This window comes from Juglans regia, chromosome 13 (genome assembly GCF_001411555.2).
Source record: "Juglans regia cultivar Chandler chromosome 13, Walnut 2.0, whole genome shotgun sequence".
In the NCBI taxonomy this organism is placed as follows: domain Eukaryota; kingdom Viridiplantae; phylum Streptophyta; class Magnoliopsida; order Fagales; family Juglandaceae; genus Juglans; species Juglans regia.
The window spans coordinates 2,568,684-2,590,596 of NC_049913.1; the positions used below are offsets into that span (position 1 = coordinate 2,568,684).

The following is a 21,913-nucleotide window of genomic DNA, read 5'->3' on the forward strand; positions in this document are numbered from 1 at the left end:
GAGTTGTGCTTTGCCATTCTCATTCGATGCAAGAACAAACATTATTTTTCCTTCATTTTTGCAGGAGATTTTTGAAGTTGAAGCCACATCATATCCTATACCTCTCTTGTCACCAAAGGACTTTCCCGAGTTTAGGATTTTGTCAAGCTTTTGTTTCCTAGTAGAAAAGTTTTTCAGTTCATCGTTTAATAAAATCAACTCACTTTCCTGCATTTTTATTTTATCTTCGAGTGACACATTCATCTTTTGAAACTGATCGGTTAAACAGATGGCGTCATTCAATTTACCTTGGATATCCTCATTTTCTCTTTTGCAAATATCTGTATTCTCAATATGCGCTTTATTGAGTTTCCTCAATTTTACACATTCCTTGTACAACTTCTCATAGATTTCCTCCAACTCATCTTCATCCCCGGATTCACTTCCGGATGTACTCTCATTTTCAGACGTTGATTCACTTCTATGACTTTGGCCACCAACAGAAGAAGTGAATGCAATGTAGTTGAAATTTTTCTTTGGAGAGGGACTCTTTGAAGATTCACTTGTCTCAGAATCATTATCACTCAAGGAAGCACCATTTGCCTTCCCTTTGGCCTTTTTGTAATTTGCACACTCAAGGCGAATGTGCTAAAAACCATGACATTCATGACACTGTATATCAGGTTGTACCTTGTCTTTGGTAGCTCTAGTGTATTTCTTAAAGCTCTTTTCCTTATTTCCTGAACTGGAATTTCTATTGACTCTCTCAAACTTTTTCTTCTTATGTCCTCAGTTCTTTCTATTTCTGGACACAAACATCTTCCTTAATTTTTTAGCATAAAAGGCTACTTCTTTGTCACTCATAGCCAACTCATCGGATGACTCAACGAAAGTGTTGAGGGCTATGGACCTATTTTTCTTATCCACAGGAAGAGTATGTTCATAGGTTTGTAGAGAGCCTACCAGCTCTTCAATCCTCATATTTTCCAGATCTTTGCTCTCTTCAATGGCAGTGACTTTGGGACGGAATCTGTCATGAAGAGATTTGAGAACTTTTCTCACAATTCTATTCTCAGGAATTCTGTCCCCTAAATTAAAACGAGAATTGACAACATCATTTAGTTTGGCATAGAAGACATCAAATGTTTCATCATCCCTCATTCTAAGTTCTTCGAAACTCGTGGTCAGCATTTGAAACTTAGAATTCTTTACAGCCTTGGTACCTTCATGGGTAACCTCAAGAATGTCCCAAGCTTCTTTGCAATTTTCACACGTGGAGATTCGCTTGAACTCCTCTTGGGACACAACCATGAAAATCGCATTCAGGCCTTTGCTATTCCAACCACACTTATTTATTTCATCCCTAGAGTAATTTTCCACATTTTTGGAAATTTCAATTTCTTCAACAACTGTAATAGGTTGTTTCCATCCTCTTACTATGGAAACCCACACTCGTTCATCTATGGATTTCAAAAAAGCTCTCATTCGAACTTTTCAATAGGCATAATTGCTACCATCAAAATATGGTGGTGATGTGAGTGATTGAGACCTATCCATTTTTAACTACTATAGCAGGATCACACTCAGGAACTAAATCCTAGCGGAGTGAACCCGCTTTGATACCAATTGAAAAAACAGTGATTCTACCAATCACTAAACCTAGAGGGGGGGTGAATATGAGCAGTTCAATTTTCTGGTCTAATAAAATATAAGACAAGTAAGCAATTAAAAGATGAACCAAATCATGCAAATAATCAACACAGAGATTTGGTCACGAAGTGGAAACTCATTTGAAGAACGTTTTCAAATTCTAAAACCACTCCGGGTGTAAGCCACCACCTAAAATCCACTTTAGAAAAAAGTTTGTTACAACCAATATAGAGACACTCACAAAACCTTTGTAGTTCCTAAACTTGGCTTGTAACACCACGAGTGACCCACTCGTCTCTACACGCATGTAGTGTCAAAACTCTGACCTTCTATAGCTTCCCACGAGAACCTCTCGATCTCTGCATCAACAGCAGCTCCGAAAACCTTCCAGACAGTCAACACGTCCACTTCAATAGACTTTGAATAAGATTTAATCTTGAGTGTGGTGTGGTGGATATGTATTTGTCCAATAGAGATTCACAAGGTGAGGAAAGGTTTCTCTTTTTGGCTCTTGAAGGAACTAGGGTTTATGCTCTGTTTTTCCACACCAAAGAACAAAAATAAGTTGTTCTATTTATAGTCCATACAAATCACGACGCTCAAAACCCTGAATTTTAATATGTCTAGAACATTGGCTTGAGCGAGGTGTCGTGCGCAAGTCGAGCGCACGTTGTCTTGAACATTGGCTCGAGCGAGATGTCGAGCGCAAGTCGAGCGAACCTCTCTGGAAGAGTTCTGCTCGAGTGCCACGTCGAGCCCATTTCGAGCGAACCAATCTGTATGGATTCCGCTCGAGCGCTGAGTTGAGCGCACATCGAGCGAACCTCTCTGGAAGAGTTCTGCTCTTGAGCGCACTTCGAGCGAACCTCTCTGTATGGTTCCGCTCGAGCGCTGAGTTGAGCACACTTCAATCTTTTTCATGTTACACCGCTTCAAGCCTTGTTACAACTCAAATTTACATAGGTTTTCACAAGAATATGCCAATCAACTAAATTTTCCCTCAACAGAAAGGATAATAATCAAAGAGTTCCAGAAATAGTAGAACAAAGATATTTAGTTTTAACAAAAGTTCAAGGAATTCCAATCCAAATACTTTGAAATGTTACAACATTGAAACTGTAAAGCAGGGAAGCATATTTCATACTCATAGTGAACAATGACAACATCAGAGACCAGTTAATGGTCTTTAAAAGGTATTTGCATCCAATAAGAGTCACAAAATCAACACTTTCTTACAATACAAAAAAAAAATTACATTTTGTGAGAGGTACATGAGAAACCAATAAATTTCTATTAAAAATGGAAATGTGAGAGGTGCACAGTATGTCATTGCACCCTCACATGATATAACTCAAATAACAAGTCTAAACTTAAAATACTGATATAGAAAGAAGAAAACCTACTTACATGCCAAAGTATCAAACAGAGAAGCAAATGGTAACCTCACAACTGGACCACTATGTGCATTCCCTTCAATATCCGGATAAGATTCGATGAATGATATAAGCCTTAAAAATTGCCCAAAAGCATATCTCGCATTGATGAAAAAGGATGTGATAATATTCTAAAGAAGCAAAAGTATGGTGTGATCAACAAACATTTTCTCATGGCCACGTAGCCATAGAGGATTTGCACAACCACACCCATGGCAAGCCTTATGATAATATCCCCATTCTCTTTATGGAAGCATGACCTAAAACCAAATTTATACTGTAATTTGAAGCAAAGTTAGTAGATCAGCTAGGATTTAATTCCCTTTACTTAATAACACAAGGGTACATAGAAAATAAGAACAAAGTACTCAAGGATTCTTTCCTCTTCCCACACACCCCTCTCAGTTCCCTTACCAAGAATTACAAGCCTTGTTTTGTACAAAAGTTTAACCATTTCTGCATGACTAAGGCTATGTTTGGGTACTAGAGTATCCTCAACACTTTCCAAGTATTTTCGTACTATTGAAAATATTTCACATGCTAAACAACTTAAAATACTTTCAATGGGATCCACAAATCCACTTCAATCTCTACTCATAACTATTCACAAACATTCTATAATACTTATCACTATTATATCTAAATAAAAAATAAAATCACTATAATATTTATTACTATTAAATATAAAATAAATCATTATTATATATAAATAAAAAATAAATCGCTATAATATATAAATAAAAAATAAAATCATTATAATATATAAATAAAAAATTAAATCACTATAATATATAAATAAAAAATAAAATCACTATACTATATAAATAAAAAATATTTATCACTATTATATATAAATAAAAAATAAAATCACTATAATATATAAATAAAAAATAAAATCACTATCAAATATAAATAAAAAATAAAATCACTATAATATATAAATAAAAAATAAAGTCACTATAATATATAAATAAAAAATAAAATTACTATAATATATAAATAAAAAATAAAATCGCTATAATATATAAGTAAAAAATAACATTATTATAATATTTATCACTATTATATATATATATATAAATAAAATCATTATAATATTTATCACTATTATATATAAATTAAAAATAAAATCATTATAATATTTATCATTATTATATATAAAAGTAAAATAAAATCACTATAATATTTATGGGACCCACACATTTTTCAATTACCTACTCAAAAGTCAACAACTCAATATATTTCACACATCCAAACAACTCAAAATACTCTCAATGGGACCTACAAACTCATTTCAATCTCTACTCATAACTATTCACAAATATTCTCAACATTTCTCACTACCCAAACGTATCCTAAGTAACAAAAGAAATGCTAATTGAGTAATGAAGAAATGACTTATATGCTTCTATTGGTTATGCTTTGTCATCCACTATTTAAAAAGAAACCACGTTTTGAGGGGTATCACAATGGTACAAGGTTACGAAGAACAAGACAAAACCATTGATGATATCCTAAAGAAGAAGAAAAAAATCTATAATGAATATGAATTCAAGTTGCAATTAGACAAACTAGCATATGTAATACGAAGTGGCACCAACTACATATTTCATTTATAGGACAGAAATGGAAAAACACTTAAATTCTAAACAGGAAAAATCAAAGGAAATATGCTTTTAACCTGGCAATCTTACTCAAATATCAGATGGGGCACAAATGCGCAGTACAAGATTTAGTTTGTTAATAAGCAATTATTATGCGTGCTATTAGAATACACAAACCATTACCTTTAAACATCTGAACTTCTTGTTCTTTGACTCATTTAGACAAAGTATGAATCTAAGTTGCGTTATTGAAAAACCAGGAATATAACCACTTGAGCAGCAAAAAAATAAAAGAAAAATAACAGAGCTGGAAACTCCGAATTGAAGGGAACAAAGATCAGGAAAAGTCAATTACCATTATATATTATATAATATATCAAGAGTTTGGTAAACCCCATTAATCAAAAACCTCTATAGTAAGCCAACATTTTCATAAAAATCAACTAGAAAGACTAGCAAAAATACGAGCAGGCAATCATCAAATTAACAAGTCGACTAGTAACAAATCCATGTGCAAAATGTTTTCATCGCACACAGTATACACATCTTTTAGGCTCCCAAATAAGGATAGAATCTAATCAAGTAAAAGAGAACTGATTCCAAAATTGTCAATGACCTCTTTTTTAATAATTGAGCATGAAAAGGGCTTAATGTTTAAATCACTCACAAGTCTACCAGAGGTTGCATCTCAATCATTTTGAAAATACTGCAACAAGTAGCCATAACAATGATATAAGAATAAATAAATAAGCCACGACTATAATAAATCTTATGATGAGAATATTCTTCTTATAGTCCAAGAGAACAAAAGACTCACAAAATTCAAGAAATGCCAAAAAGAGCATGACAGCTGCAATAATGATAAGAGTTTGTCTTCTGCATTGCAAAACAACAATAGCAGAGACAGATAATGGAGAAGATTAGACCAAAAAACACAAACCAAACGCAAGGATTCATCAGTCATTCATTAAGGTAAATAAAAAATTATATAACTATGAGCTAGTACTAGTATGTAAAAATTTGGCATTTCTCAAAAATTATACAACAATTCTAGATACTCTTAAAAACGGATCCTAGAATAAAATGACAAAATTTAAGAATGAAACATAATCAGAAATATACATGCATAAGTGACACAAAAACCTTTTATATGCTTTGCAAATACTTACACATTTTTCACAGAGAAACCAGTATACAATTTACACTTTACAATGGGGGAGACTTTTACCTTACAAATTGAAAATTGCAGTATTCAGCACTTAAAATGTAACTGAGATACTACCATATTAACACTAGCATGCTGATCTTTTTTTGTTTATGGTGTATGTAATATATATATATATATATATATATATATATATTTTTGATAAGTTTGTTTATGGTTATTTCAGTACAACTTATAATTGAACAAACATAATCTATAAAATAAGAATTGAAATGATAAATACTTTTTCTTTGATTGATTAATAATAATTTTATTGATAATAGAAAGTAAAAAGTAGGCATAGCCCGTGTAAGGAGAATTATTAAATAGTGGTAATGGTTGACATGCCAAATTAGGCTTGACTGATGTATAAGCAGCTTCAATGTCACCCAAATGTGCAAGTAAGCAAGAACACAAGATAATTCATGTTCAGCTTTCAAGTAACTATCGATTTTCTATTTGTATTTTTGGGTGAAAAGTCAAAGTTATTGAAAAGTTTAAATCTAGCATGGCAGCGTGAATAATGAAAGGTTCAAAGCTACTTATGTCAATGCCTAAGAACTCTATTCTGTGTAGGCATTTTCTTTTCCTAATCATGGCAAGATTATAGGTTTTAAGTTTAAATTTCCCACCACCGATTAGAAATAGTTCTAGACATATTATGGGGTATTTTCTAGAATTGATCACACATAACAAGGTATATTCACTTTTTTTCTTGTTTCTATCTAATAGTCATTGTCAAATTGCAACTCTAACAGACCATGAAGATGATGAAGTTCACAACAAGCACACCTTTTTAATCAAGAGCCTCTGTATTACTTTCTTGAAGTAGATGCATGTCCATCTTCAAGGACCTTCAAGAGGAAATCATGCATAATTTATGTTAGCAAAATCTACCTGATCAGTATTTCTTCGATCGGTTGAACAATTAATAATCCACCTCATTATTGTTACCAACCGTATGTATACATGAATTCCAATATAAATCTCAAGCCAAAATAATTTTTATTTGGAATATTATACTTTAGCTATATACAAAGGAGCTAAAAAAGCAAACAGCAAAAAAAAAAAAAACAACGACAAAGGGATAGAGCAAATAAATGCTGGTAAAAGAATTTAATCAGACTTGAATGAATGAAAAATATGTAGAACTTTATTTGGAGAGTGTGTGTGTGTGTGAGAGAGAGAGAGAGAGAGAAGGGGGGGGGGAGAAGGAGAATGAGTCATTGTGCTGGCATAATCGTATACCTTGTTGGTGCTGGAGAAAATAATCACCCCAACTTCTGCATTGCAAAGGATCGAAAGCTCCTTGGCCTTCTTAAGCAATCCATTTCTACGCTTTGAAAAAGTCACTTGCCTGCTCGTGGAATTATCAATCCTCCGGATCACTAGCTTACCCCTCCTCATCGATCTCTTTTTCCTCCGATGAGCCTAGCTAGTATTTTTCTCGCTCCTCTTACCCGACTCGCCAGTTCTGCAGTACAAAAGAGTTTATAGATTGCTGGATACCATCAGAATCAACAGGGGTAAAACAGATTGTTTTTTCCTGCTATTTATCTGCGAATATCAAGAAGGTTGAGCTTGAGCTTATCAGCAAGCCCAAAATCAACAATGAAAAGAATATGACGATCCAATAACAAATAAAAAGGAAAAAACGAAAGTACTAGAACTTGAGCTTACTTGTTTCGATCGTTAATGGAGGAGTAGGGCATTAGATCAGAAGAGAGAAGAGGAAGAATCGTCGGTCGCTCGAATTCACCTGAAGCGCCTGAGATGTGCAAATCTTATGCTTTATATGGAAAGATGAAAGTGGCATCCAACGGGAGTAAACCTCTTTGGTCTTTATTTAAGGTGACAATAATCGTCTCTGTGCACCCAAAACCACCAAGTAGTTTCAAATTGTTCGGCTGATCTTATACTCGCCCGGGTGCTTGAAAGAATTGTACTCGCTTCTATTTGAGGACAACTTGGCAAAGTATCTATCGAAGGGTGTGAAGCACTGTGACAGTATCAGGGGAGAGTTGGGAGGTGCCAGAGACAGATTGCTATGGACAAGCGTCGATACAATGTGGCGAGTATAAATCAACTTTAATCGGAGCGAGTATGGAGCAATGCGGATTCCTCGTACCGTGAGAGCCCCATGATTATTGGGCTCGTGGAAAAAGCAAAATACGCTCAGCGACTAAAAAGATAATAATAATAATATAAACACTGGGGAAGGTTTTATTTTTTTTAACAAAAAATCTACTCAACCTCCTACTATTCATACAACCTCCACACTCCACATTATTTTTAATTTTTATTATTATTTTTATTAAATATTTATTATATAAATAATGAATAAAAAATTTAAAATAATTTAAAAAGAATAAACTCAAAAATTAAAATTAAAAAAAATATTAAAAATTTAAAAAATTTAAAAAAATATAAAATATAGAGTGTGGTGTAAGTTGTATATAACAAAGCTTTTTTTTAATATCTTCTCTGCCTCTGGCTATGGGGAAGGTTTCTCCTTTAGAAAAATGCTACTTTGCTGTTCTTAATTTCCTGCGTGTATAAAATATATGTATTTTCTCGTAAAAAGCACAACCCCCACAAGAAAGCTACTTTTCTTTGCAGATGGTTCCTTTGGATACCTTATTTTATTTTATCATTATAATTTTTTTAAAATTTTTATATAAAATATAATAAATAATTTAATTTTTTTAAATTTTAAATAATAATAATATTAAAAAATAATATTTTATTCAACTTTCAATTTTTATCTAAAATTATCTCATCTATCTAAATCGCAACTATCTCTAAACTACTTAATTAGCTCGGCTAGCTGGGTCCAATTAATGTGAATAATTTCGTTTTAATTTTGGCTTCACTGTGAATCCATATATATTTAGCTTGACTACCATGTTTGAATATCATATATATATTCGTCTTCCTAATTTATTTTTAGAATAATGATATATGTATAACTCTTTTTTTTATATATAATAGTATTTTAAATTAATGATATCTGTATATAACAATATTATTTTTATAAGTTATTTTATAAAAATGATCCTGATTTAAAATAAAATTATGTTAATGATTGTTCACAAAATTTGTATGTGTAACGTTTTTTTTTTTTACTTTAATTATTTAAATTTACTGAATTCATTCGTGGACTCAAATTAGTCAAATAAGGTTTGAAATTAATTAGCTCGAGTTGATTCGTGTATAGATAGATGCTTACAATTGTCTCCTATTGCAATAATATAAGTGAAATGAGTGATCAAATTTAGATCCAAGACTTAAATAAATAACTTAATACAGGGTGGTGCACATGCAGCCTCACCCTGTACCGTTTTCCATGGACTCAGAATTCTCTACAGTACCTCTTTTTCCTTTTCCTCTAGTCCTCTTCCTCCATGCAAACACCGACACTGAAACAACACCACAAGCTGAAATTAACCCACCAATCACACAAGCAATAATCAATCCGACACTAAAGCTGTCCGGTGATGATTCCGTACTTGTTACAAACTCCCATGAAAGGATTTCATGTGTCTCAAAGAAGTAGGCAGATCCAGCAGAAAAGCCAATAGACACCCATTCAGGCAGAACTGCCGTTAGGTTAATACTATGTGAAAGGCTTGTATTCCCACCAACAAATGGATCGTCTGGGAAGGTCCATGATACGCTTAATTCGTTTGCCTTAGAATTATAACGGATACTAGCATCAACTCTCGATGCATTTTTCAAACTCCGGCCCGAATCCTTGCTTTGTACTGATCGGATGGAATTGATGTTGATACCGACATGTTCACCATCGATTGCATCCCAATCATTTTTGAAGGTGTCGAACTCAACAGCAACTAACTGATCATCTTTTCTTGGTACGGTGAAATCGTGACATCTGCTAAAAAGTCCAAGGCATCCTCCCTGAGCACCAACCGGGAGCAGAGAACCTTTGGGTGCAAGGAAAAAGGCAAGCCCATCTTGGCCTGGTTGAGTAACCGTTGATATTTTAAATGAGAAATGAGTAGTGAAGTCTGTGAATTTACCCGTACTCGGATCAAAAAGTTGAATATCTTCAAAATATACGGCTCTGCCGGCTGAGGAACTGATATTGGGGTCACTGGTAAGTGATAGAACTCCATTTAGGATGGAAGCAGTGCCATTTAACTCCAGCCTGCTTTCATTTGTAAAAGAAGTGAAGTTGAACGATAGAGCATAATGCAAAGGAAGATGGAACAGAGCTAAGTAACTGACAAAAACCCAGTGATAGAAACAAAGAGTACTAAGATTGCCGCTGAGATGCATATTGAGAAGCGAATTATGCAGCGACAGTTTAGGAGGAAAAAGAGGCATTCGAAAATAAGCAATTGTGCAGGTAAGGGAAGACAAAGACGAGCTTATTATTTAAAGTACGTAGTTACTACTCATTTGGATCAGGATATTTCTTGTGTGCTTCGTTGTATCCTAATTTTCCTGATTTTGAATATGTCAAAATGGAGCCTAGACTGCTGACTCGGACTTCTTCTTCTTGTCCCAGTCCAAGTGGACTTGTCCGAATCGTATGATCATCATGCGCGTACTCGCATGTGTGTGTGTTTATATATATATATATATATATATGGATTTATTTATTGAGAGAAGTCTAGCAGCTTGCTCATATATATATTTTTAATTATCATCATTCTCCTGTAATCGTCTAATTAATAATATAATATTAGATGATTAAAAAATTATTATTATTTAGTAAATAGATTTTTTTTTCTTATTTTTATATACTGGGGGGTGCAGGATATAATATAGAGTAATGTTGAAACGTCAAATTAGTAAACTAAGATCGTAGATGCATGCATCGTATATCCCATGCGCGCTTCTTTAATGTCCTACATTAATTCTCCAAACAATATAAGTCTTGATCTGACATGTTTTACAATAATATAATAGGCTACTAGCCTGACGTTAGATCATATTATAATATAATAATAATACCTATACATCATCTGACATGTTTTACAATAATTTCTTAAGACGAAAGTATTTTTATAAATAAGAAATTGTAAAAAATTATTCATTATAATAACATGTAGGTTAAATAAATAAAAAACACTTAGGGGCTTAAATTATTTAAGAAAAAGTACCATTTCTGACGCACTAAGCTCGAGTGCCAGACCAGCCTATGACTGTCAATGTTATGAACTGATAGAAACATCCTAGGATTTCTCGATGAAGGACACTTGGCACCCCTATATATATATATTATACAAGAAAATGAAATTATTATTATTAAATATGTCTTTTATATATTTTTATTTTTTTAATAATTAAAAAAGTAATTATTAATTAGTAAATTTTTTAGTTTTTTATTTATACTAATGTAGATATTTAATGAGGACATTTATTAGGCACCTGAATTGCCGAAGGCCCAAAACTTTATCAAAAGGGATGACGTAAATAAAAAATACAGCACGATCATGCTTACTCATTTATAAATACCACAAAGAGAAAGGATAACATAAAAAAAAATAGCGTGCGTTGGGTGCTTCATTGAGTGTTGTGGGGGTTGAAATTAAACGGCATGCTCGCTAGCTGACCTTGGACCTGTAAATATAGCAAACCACTTGGAGATTTTGCTAATTAATTAGTTTAATGCGCTTAGGTTAGCAGCATGATATCACCGGCCAGTACTATTTTTATTCTAAAATGCTACAAACTTCAACATATTTTAATATATATATATATATGAATATGTATATACCGCGTGCTAATTAACTCGATGCAGACGATCTAGACAGCCACAGGGAGTCGACTCCCTAAAATTAATTATCTCAACAAAGCAGCTTATAAATTACCATATATAGCATGGATTTATATATATAATTAGTATTATTATTTTAAACTTTGATATCTTCCATCCACATCAATAAATGCATGGATGTGACACGTTTTAAATAAAATTTTCGAAATCATGTTTAACTCACGAATTTAGTGTGTTACTTTAATTAGTTGGGTGCGTTAGTGCATGATATTCATGATGTATTTTTGGGGTAAAACGTCGTACGATTAGAGTATCGATCATGTAAAACTTGCTGCTAATTACTCACATGAAATTTATTATTATATATTATTTTGAATGGTGGATACTGGCGTCACATGCATGCAGCAATGGTGCTACATGCAGTAGCTACAATGAAGCCGAGTCCCAGCTGATCCTCGAGTAGCTTAAGCTAGCTAGTTATTTTAATCATAAATAATTATTTTTATTATAAATAATTCGTCATAAATATTCATTTATTTTGTAATAATCGATAATTGTTAGAACTGTTAGAAGCTTGACTACTGCTTGCAGATTATGATTTAATTCAATTCAATACTGTTGATATATAATGTAACTTTCTTTATAGAATTAAATGAAGTTTATTTCTCATAAAAAAAAATTAATTATAATAAATATCGATTAATCAAATTATACAAATTAAATTAATAAATTATTGGGACAATTGATCGATCGGGATTACGAGGAAGTAGAAATAAGAATAATCTTGGACGTCCCAGCTTTACGTATTATATATTATATCTTAATCCATCAATAATTCAAGTTCGATCGTAAACTTATAAGCTCATGTATTCATCGACATCGATCACATGACGCTAGCTGCATGTAGATATTGGAACAACCTCCGCTCGCTCGTAGATCAAACTGATCTTCATTCTGGGAGGGCTCGCTATAACTAATTATAGAGAAAATATATTTACAACCGTGAATTGCGTAACCGCCGCGTAATCATTTTGAAAAAGATGAATAAAATATGAGACCCACATGAAAAAAAATTAATTTTTTAATAATGGACTCCATTTTTTTTCAAAACGATTACGCGGCGGTTACGTACTTCACGGTTGTACGTAGAATTACTCCTAATTATAATATATAAGAGACCGCGACGTACTAGATTGATCATGTACTTGAGAACGTGCGTCGTACTTGCTAATTAATGCACGACAACATATGAGAGGCCAACCAGTACTAGCACGTACTCCTTAATATTGTCGGGCTTACATTAAGGAAACTGTTGCATGATGTAGTAACTTTAGAAAATCATTATTTATAAGTTCTTTGTTTAATTTCTAACATATATATATTCTAGCCGGTTATAGTACCCCTTGTGATGCACTAGAATGCACACACATACACCCACATGTATATACATAGATCTCGTACTCTGTGGGCCGGGGTCCAGCTGTCCTAATTAGTACCCTTTGCATGCGTTCGCTTGAAGGAAACAATATCATTGAGAAAATAATAATATTACATTAATTAATATACCCGAAAAAAATTATTTAAAATATATCAGCATGTATGGCATGCATTGCTCAAGACAAAAAAATAAAAAATAGAAATTCTTCATTCTTCACAGAATCACAATCATTATTGCAGGAAAACATATACCACGGATCTGGCAAACAATTAATTAATTATATATAGCATCGCATGCATATATATTATATAGCACCGTGAAAGAAATCACATGATATATCTAATTAACGGCCGATATTGATCGACGAATAAGAGATCGAGGGCGCAGCACCCGTACCGGTTAACGCTGGGGTTAAGCGTGGGATGTCTGCAGGGATATCGTAGCTGGGAACTGGTACGTTGTTTGGAAGATTTGGCAACGGTGCCTCGAAATTGAGAACCTGCATGGCTTGCTTTATGGACGGCCTCCGACTTTGATCTGGGTGAGCGCACCAAAGTCCAACCGTCATCAAACACTCCATCTCTTTCGTCTCAAACTCCATGCCCAATTCCTTGTCAGCCACATCACGAAGACTTTCATTTCCATACGACTCCCAGACCAAAGCAACCAGGGGAACGTGAGGCCCCTCGTATTCCGCGGGTTCTGTTGATCTTCTTCCACATGCTATTTCCAGCGCCACCACCCCAAAGCTAAAGACATCTGTTCCTTTAGTTGCCTTTCCTGTTCTTACGTATTCTGGTGCCATATAACCCCAAGTTCCGGCCACTCCAGTTGTCCTGACGCCTAGCACTTCATCCATCAGCCTTGCTAGCCCAAAGTCCCCAAGCTTCGCATTGAAATCTGAATCCAGCATTATGTTGCTCGATTTAATATCTCTATGCACCACATATTGCCCTGATTCTTCGTGCAGATAAAGCAGTGCAGAGGCAAGACCAAGTGTTATGTTATACCTCACTGCCCATGGAATGATTGTTCTACCTCCAAAAAGGTGAAAATCAAGGCTACTGTTCGCCATGAACTCGTAGACGAGAAGAAGATCGCCATTTTCATGGCACCAACCGAGGAGTTGGACCAGATTTTTATGTCTCAATCTGCTAATGATTTTTACCTCTGATATGTATGCCTTCTTTCCCTGAACGGAGCGTCTAGAAACCTTTTTGACTGCAACAAACTGATCCGAGTCGCTCAAGAATCCTTTATAAACCCCACCAAACCCTCCTTCACCAAGTTTGCCTTCTTCTGCAAAGTTGTTCGTGGCTTGAACAAGTTCAATATAAGGGAACCTCTTTGGTCCTGTACCGTTTTCCATTTCTCGTTCCATGGACTCAGAATTCTCTACAGTACCCCTTTTTCCTTTTCCTCTAGTCCTCTTCCTCCATGCAAACACCGACACTGAAACAACACCACAAGCTGAAATTAACCCACCAATCACACAAGCAATAATCAATCCGACACTAAAGCTGTCCGGTGATGATTCCGTACTTGTTACAAACTCCCATGAAAGGATTTCATGTGTCTCAAAGAAGTAGGCAGATCCAGCAGAAAAGCCAATAGACACCCATTCAGGCAGAACTTCCGTTAGGTTAATACTATGTGAAAGGCTTGTATTCCCACCAACAAATGGATCGTCTGGGAAGGTCCATGATACGCTTAATTCGTTTGCCTTAGAATTATAACGGATACTAGCATCAACTCTCGATGCATTTTTCAAACTCCGGCCCGAATCCTTTCTTTGTACTGATCGGATGGAATTGATGTTGATACCGACATGTTCACCATCGATTGCATCCCAATCATTTTTGAAGGTGTCGAACTCAACAGCAACTAACTGATCACCTTTTGGTGTTACGGTGAAATTGTGACATCTGCTAAAAAGTCCAAGGCATCCTCCCTGAGCATCAACCGGGAGCAGAGAACCTTTGGGTGCAAGGAAAAAGGCAAGCCCATCTTGGCCTGGTTGAGTAACCGTTGATATTTTAAATGAGAAATGAGTAGTGAAGTCTGTGAATTTACCCGTACTCGGATCAAAAAGTTGCATATCTTCAAAATATACGGCTCTACCGGCTGAGGTATTGTTATTGGGGTCACTGGTGAGTGATAGAACTCCATTTAGGATGGAAGCAGTGCCATTTAACTCCAGCCTGCCTTCATTTGTAAAATAAGGGAAGTTGAACGATAGAGCATAATGCAAAGGAAGATGGAACAGAGCTAAGTAACTGACAAAAACCCAGTGATAGAAACAAAGAGTACTAAGATTGCCGCTGAGATGCATATTGAGAAGCGAATTATGCAACGACAGTTTAAGAGGAAAAAGAGGCATTCGAAAATAAGCAATTATGCAGGTAAGGGAAGACAAAGACGAGCTTATTATTTAAAGTACGTAGTTGCTACTCATTTGGCGAAGGATATTTCTTGTGTGCTTCTTTGTATCCTAATTTTCCTGTTTTTGAATATGTCAAATGGAGCCTAGACTGCTGACTCGATCTTCTTCTTCTTGTCCCAGACTCCCAGTCCAAGTGGACTTGTCCGAATCGTATGATCATCATGCGCGTGCTCGCATATGTGTTTGTGTATATATATATATATATATATATATTTGTGGATTTATTTGTTCTGTCATCACAGCAGTACGACTATCAGTACGACTATTCGAAGGACGCGTACAATATGCATGAGAATAATTAGATTATCCATTAATTAATTGCTTGTCACGGCCGTTATCCTTCATATGAGGCTGACGGTCCTATTAATTAAACTTGAGGCTGGGGTCCTGGAAAAGCAGTTTTTAAGAGAAATAGAGTAGTTATATAAGTATTATTTAATTTTTAAAAAAAAATTAAATATGAAAATTATATAAAAATAAATAATTTTTTTAATAATAAATTTTAATTTTTTTTAAGTGACTACATATCATTTATATGCTCAACAACTATACGCAATATTATTATTTTTTAATCAAACATTTACAATAACTTCAATCGAGCTAATTAAGCCGCAACGAACCTATATATATAAGCTGATTTGCCTAGCTTGCAAATGAACTTTAAATTCCAAACATAGGTAGCTAGCTAGACCGAATTTCAATAATTTAGCCATATATGCATGGAAAATGCTAGAGCTCCCGCTGGGGGCTCCCGCTGGGAGCTCTAGTATATTTTTTTATGTGTATTTTTTAATTTTTTTTTTTAAGTAGATGCTTTTAATGATTTTAAATATTTTTAAAAAATAAAAAAATTTATAATATTATTAAATAATACTTGCTTAATCACGAAGTAAAATATAAAATATTTTTATATGATTTTTTATTTTACTTCGTGATTAAGGAAGTATTTTTTAATAATTTTTTTTTTACTTCTTGATTAAGAAAGTGTTTTTAATAATGTTTTAAATTTATTTTATTTTTTAAAAAATATTAAAAAAATTATATAAAAAATAACTTAAAAAAAACACATACAAAAATACAGCGGGAGCTCCCAGCGGAGGCTGTAGCACGATCCTATATGCATTTATTTGGAAGATTTTCAAGGTACGTAATGGTCGAACCTTCATGAGTAGAAGTACACCAAATATGAACGCGCTTTTGACTTAGATGACCTGTCACCTCTTGACGGGTTCCCCGCCTCTTAAAATCTTTGAAACGTCAAACATACTACGAATCCAAACGGAGCTAAATGGTTTTGTGAATGCTGTTAATTATAATTTGCTTGTTGATGATCTACGTCGTATCCTGATCCATTCACAGTTTTGTTTTGTTTTTTGTTTTTTTTGTTTTTGTTTTTTTTTTTTAAAACATAGGATCGTGCCAATGGTTTGCCTCGGTTTGGGTTTAAATTACATGATCAGCTCAAACCTTTACATATATATATATATATACCATTAGAAACGGTCAATCACACAAGGATTAAAAATCTATATAAATGCAGTACTCAAAGCTGACTTTGCTGTTTCAATTCCACTACGTTTTGCTTCTCGATCTGTCCCTATTTTGTAATTTACTTATTCTTTCCCCGGCCGCCTCGTGTATGCAGATGATTTCCACACACGTAAGGGCCGGGAAAATACAGTATCTCTGATCCGAACTGACTTTGTACAAAGACATGTATATATATATATATATATATAAAATATTGAGATCAGAAGTCTAGCTAGCAGCTTGCTCATATATATATTTTTAATTATCATCATTCTCCTGTAATCGTCTAATTAATAATATAATATTAGATGATTAAAAAATTATTATTATTTAGTAAATAGATTTTTTTTTCTTATTTTTATATACTGGGGGGTGCAGGATATATATAGAGTAATGTTGAAACGTCAAATTAGTAAACTAAGATCGTAGATGCATGCATCGTATATCCCATGCGCGCTTCTTTAATGTCCTACATTAATTCTCCAAACAATATAAGTCTTGATCTGACAGTGATTTATTTCCATATATATCCACTAAAGAAAATTGTATATAGTGTCAGTATTAATCTAGGCATGCAGCGAGCCACGACTGGAACTGGAAGTCTGGATAAGAGCATTAACTTTTGCCCGTTAGGTACGTGATGACTAATATTAATTTAGGCAAAGACCGACGGCGACGACGGGTTCCGCATTGCTGCGCCCCGCTTGTTCGTAAACTAAATGGTACGTTTGGTTACCAAATTCACTTCAAGTCATTTTAACTCATCATTATAATTTTTTTAAATTTTAATATAAAATATAATAAATAATTTAACTTTTTAAAATTCTAAAATAATAATAATATTAAAAAATAATATTTTAATAATATTTTATCATCTCAACTCAACTCAGTTTAACGTTAAAACGTAGAATGCTATCCGGCCATGCAGCAATATTTGGATGACCGTACGTACAACTTGCTGCAAATTAAAATTGCAATTAGTTCGAAGAGAAAAGAAGCGGATAGTTCATTCGTAAAAAAATTAAAAAAAAAAAATTAATAAAAATAAAAATTAATAAGATCGATGTAGAAAATTAAAAAATATTGTAAATCTAAAGTATGCACATGCTTTGGACAGTGAGATGGAATGATCTGTAAAATTATTTGTAAATAGTTGTAAAATAATTTGAATTAAGATGTTTATGAAATTTTGAAAAATAAAAGGCAAAAAGTTGAATAAAAATATTATAAAATTAAAATATTGTTAGAATATAATTTTTGTTTTGAAATTTACAAATGTTGAAATTTTTTTATGTTTCGTTTTGGACAAATTGTAATGAATAAGTAATGATTAGATGAAAAAGTTAAAAAAATTGAAATTAAAAAATATTTACATTTGTGATGTTTGGATATTGATATGAGATGAGATATGTTCTTGCTAGCTATTCAAACCAGGCGTAAATATAAGCATAGAAAGTCTCTCAAATATCTATTGGTGAAAAAAGATAGAAAAAAAAAAAAAAAGAACAAAATGTTAAAAATGCTCACATGCATTACAGTACTTCTTGTATTATTTACATTGTAGCGACAGGAGTAGTAAGGATGAAACTAATTATTTTGGAAAAAACAGTACCACTCAATTTGCAATTATTCTCTAAATTATCAATTTTCACAATCACTCTCTCAAACTATACGAATCAAGAACTTATATAGTTTGAGAATGCTCATATTTTTAAATTGAAAGTATTTATATAAAATTAGTTATTTTATAAAAATATCTCTCATTTAAAATAAGATTGTCTAAATAGATTGTATGTATATAATTTTCGATATGCAATTAATGCAATGCGTTCGTGCAACTGAATATGTAATTATTAGAAAAAGTTGTATAGTGGTTCCTAATATGCTGTATTTATGCTATGAGCCTTTAAAACAGCACGACGGAGAATGCTCCGTGTTAGGGGAAAAAAATATCAAGCCCAGTCCACCATAAAATCATCAGTAATTTGACGAGGAAAAATAAAGGGAGGGCAAGACAAGACAAGAGCGGAGGGAGGAAGTATAGTCAAGCACTTAATGAGGAACGAATAAGTGACATAAAGCAGACACGCCCCACCAACCACTTGCAATGCCTCAATAATGCGCCCCGGGGGGGAGGGGAGGGGAAGAGGGTGACTTTGGCAGGACCACTCTTCTTCAACCTCAATCCAAGAGACTCCAGGAATATTGCTTCCTCTAGGAAAAAAAGGGTCTCCAACCTTATTGTAGCGTGAGATACGAGAAAATATGAAAAACTGTAAAATCATCAATTATAATGGATATATTTTGAAATATTCTGTAAATCTAGATTCTACGTCGAATTATGTAAATTTATATTTTTTTCTTATTTGCATTTTATTTATTATTTATTTTTATGGACGAACTCAAGCATGCCGACCCACCAATGACCATCGGGCCACCCTCGTGAGTCGGAGATGACTCTTTCTTCCATCCGGATTGTTGGTGCTCATTTTTTACATCAACACTCCAGAATCAAGTTGAGTATCTAAACCCAAATTTATTGGTAATTGATGTGAGAATATAGCCGTCTGATGAGGTGACAAAGCCACGGCCCACAACACCTCAAGCCTCAAACTACAAGGAAAAAAAAAAAAAAACTTTTTAATTGGTAAGAAAACACCACCTAATTAATTAAAGAGCCACTTTCAGGTGTCGAGAATTAACTATTATGGGCTGAAAGTAATAAGAATTTTCTTGGGCTTGGTAAGTAGTATGGGGCTGAAAGAAACCGTTCACGTCGAGATATGAAAAGGAAAAGCCAGTGAATTGGGTCCTCAATTTTTAGAGAGATTCGAGTAGGAGAAAGATAGAAATAAGTATTAAATCTAATTTTCTGAAATATTTATACGGACAACATTAATTATTATTTTGACTTGTTCCAAATCCACTTAGAAAGCATAATGATCTTGAGTTATCCGACCTCGACAATTTATTTTTTATTGGAAATATTCCATATTAGAAAAAAAAAATTTACATATTGTTTGCAATATTTTGGAGGGCTGATAAAATGATGGCATCGCTTTTGTATTAGAATGTAGATACCACTACCTCAGTTTGGACAATTATATTTGATGATACTAATAACTAAATAATTATATTCTCAAATTTGTGTATAGAATCGTTTAATAAAGTATTTATAAGATATAATTTGATTTGAAAAATAAGTAAAATTAAATCTTATCATTTAAATAATGTAGATGAATCATGATGTACTCTACAAGACTGACTAGAAAATATAAGACTAACACACAAATCCACACTACATGGCTTTTTAATTCTAGCGATAGACTAAAAAAATCAAAGAAGATCCAAGGACGTCGCTTGCATTGTGACGATCGATTTCATTACCTTCTCGACCGACATTTTCTTTTGAATATACTATATTAACTCTCCTTTCAAAAGAGTTAATTAGTTTGTCAAAAGAGTTATATCCTATTTTGGAGCTAATTTTATAGCAGCTTGATTGTAGAGTTGTTGGAATGTAAATTTCTAAGTATATAATAAAATAATATTAAAAGAGAGAGAGAGAGAGAGAGAGATTTGTCCAGCTTTTTTTTTTTTTTTTTTTTTTTTAAAAGCAAGTTTTCATTAAACGATAAAAGTGCATACATAATAGTCTTAAGAAGTTGAAAATTATAAAATACAAATACAAACTAATTAGGAGGATCCTTTCCACTGTGAAATTGGAGCATTGACGGAGGAATTTGGATTAGTGGGATATTGCCAAAGGCTTGCACTTCTGCTGCCCATTGCGCTAGATTATGCGCACATCGATTTTGGGATCGATGAATCTTCCTAGCCTTCCAGTCTTTGAATGACTCAAGCTTGTACCTGATGTCATTGATAAGAGGGCTGATGGTCCAATCTTGAATTTCTGATGCATTGGAGATTGCTTGGATAGTGACTTTAGAATCACCTTCCAAGATTATTTTTCCTAACTGCAATTTTTCTGCTTCCTTTACAGCCATTAAAGCTGCTGATGCTTCACCAACATTTGAACTAACCTTGCTTATTAGATCAGTTTTTGCAAAGATCAGCTCACCATTTTCTGCCCAACAAAGTGCAGCAAGGATAGAACCTTCATTTCTTGTGGCGACGTCAAAATTGATGAGTTGATAACCTACTGGTTGTCTTACTTCATTTTCCTCAATCTGATGTTCTCGTTCTGACCATGCTCTTAGATGATGTTGGAAGGTTTTAAGGACAGCATCCATATATTCAGGGACAGAGGAGAAGACCTTTTCATGTTCTAACTTGTTCCTTGTGAACCAAATTTGATCCATAGCAACAGAGGCAAAAATCTGGAATTCATGTTCCTCTTCAGCAGGAATTTTTAGGCTAGACACAGGATTAATAATTGTACTAATCCAGTTAGAAATCGGTTGACTAGCAAACAGGGATGAATCAATTGGCCATTTAGAATGTCTCCACATTACTCTGGAGAAAATGCAGTTAAAAAAGAGATGAGGGATGTTCTCAGGCTCAGTTTTACAGAGAGGACAACAAATTTGATCTTCATCAAGAGGGATGATTTTGTTAATCTTGACTTTTGTTGGAAGGATGTCATGACTGATTTTCCAAAGGAAGAGTTTTAACCTGTCTTGAATCTTCATTTTCCAGAGAGATTTCCAATTGATGTCCTGAGAGTTATTAGAAGGGATATCAGTCTGGTTAACCAAGGCTGCATAAGCAGATTTGACTGAGAATTTTCCTGAGGCATGATGGATCCAGATTATCTTGTCAGGAGTGTGCTGAAAATTGTGATTAGCTAAGGGAATTTTTTGGATTTCTCTGGTTGTGTTTTCAGAGAAGAGAGTGTTTAAGAGAAGGATGTTCCAACGCCTTGG

General features: G+C 33.7%; 2 protein-coding genes and 1 long non-coding RNA gene across 3 annotated transcripts; all 3 read right to left on the reverse strand.

Annotated features, from left to right (window-relative positions):
* Positions 1-5,203: 5,203 nt before the first annotated feature.
* LOC118344266 lies at positions 5,204-7,642 on the reverse strand. Its single transcript, XR_004798005.1, has 5 exons — positions 7,551-7,642; positions 7,119-7,344; positions 6,663-6,724; positions 5,484-5,542; positions 5,204-5,372 (listed from the first exon to the last, which is right to left on the reverse strand). It is a non-coding gene; the product is annotated as an uncharacterized LOC118344266 (long non-coding RNA).
* Positions 7,643-9,197: 1,555 nt separating this feature from the next.
* On the reverse strand, positions 9,198-10,169 carry LOC108983904 (anti-H(O) lectin 1-like). Its single transcript, XM_018955688.2, has one exon. The coding sequence runs from the start codon at positions 10,167-10,169 to the stop codon at positions 9,198-9,200; it is 972 nt and encodes a 323-aa protein (XP_018811233.2).
* A 3,064-nt stretch (positions 10,170-13,233) lies between these two features.
* Positions 13,234-15,436, reverse strand: LOC108983903 (L-type lectin-domain containing receptor kinase IX.1-like). The gene is made up of 2 exons (XM_035684518.1): positions 14,597-15,436; positions 13,234-14,506 (listed from the first exon to the last, which is right to left on the reverse strand). The coding sequence occupies exons 1-2, from the start codon at positions 15,432-15,434 to the stop codon at positions 13,398-13,400; spliced, it is 1,947 nt and encodes a 648-aa protein (XP_035540411.1). The 5' UTR covers positions 15,435-15,436; the 3' UTR covers positions 13,234-13,397.
* Positions 15,437-21,913: the final 6,477 nt, after the last annotated feature.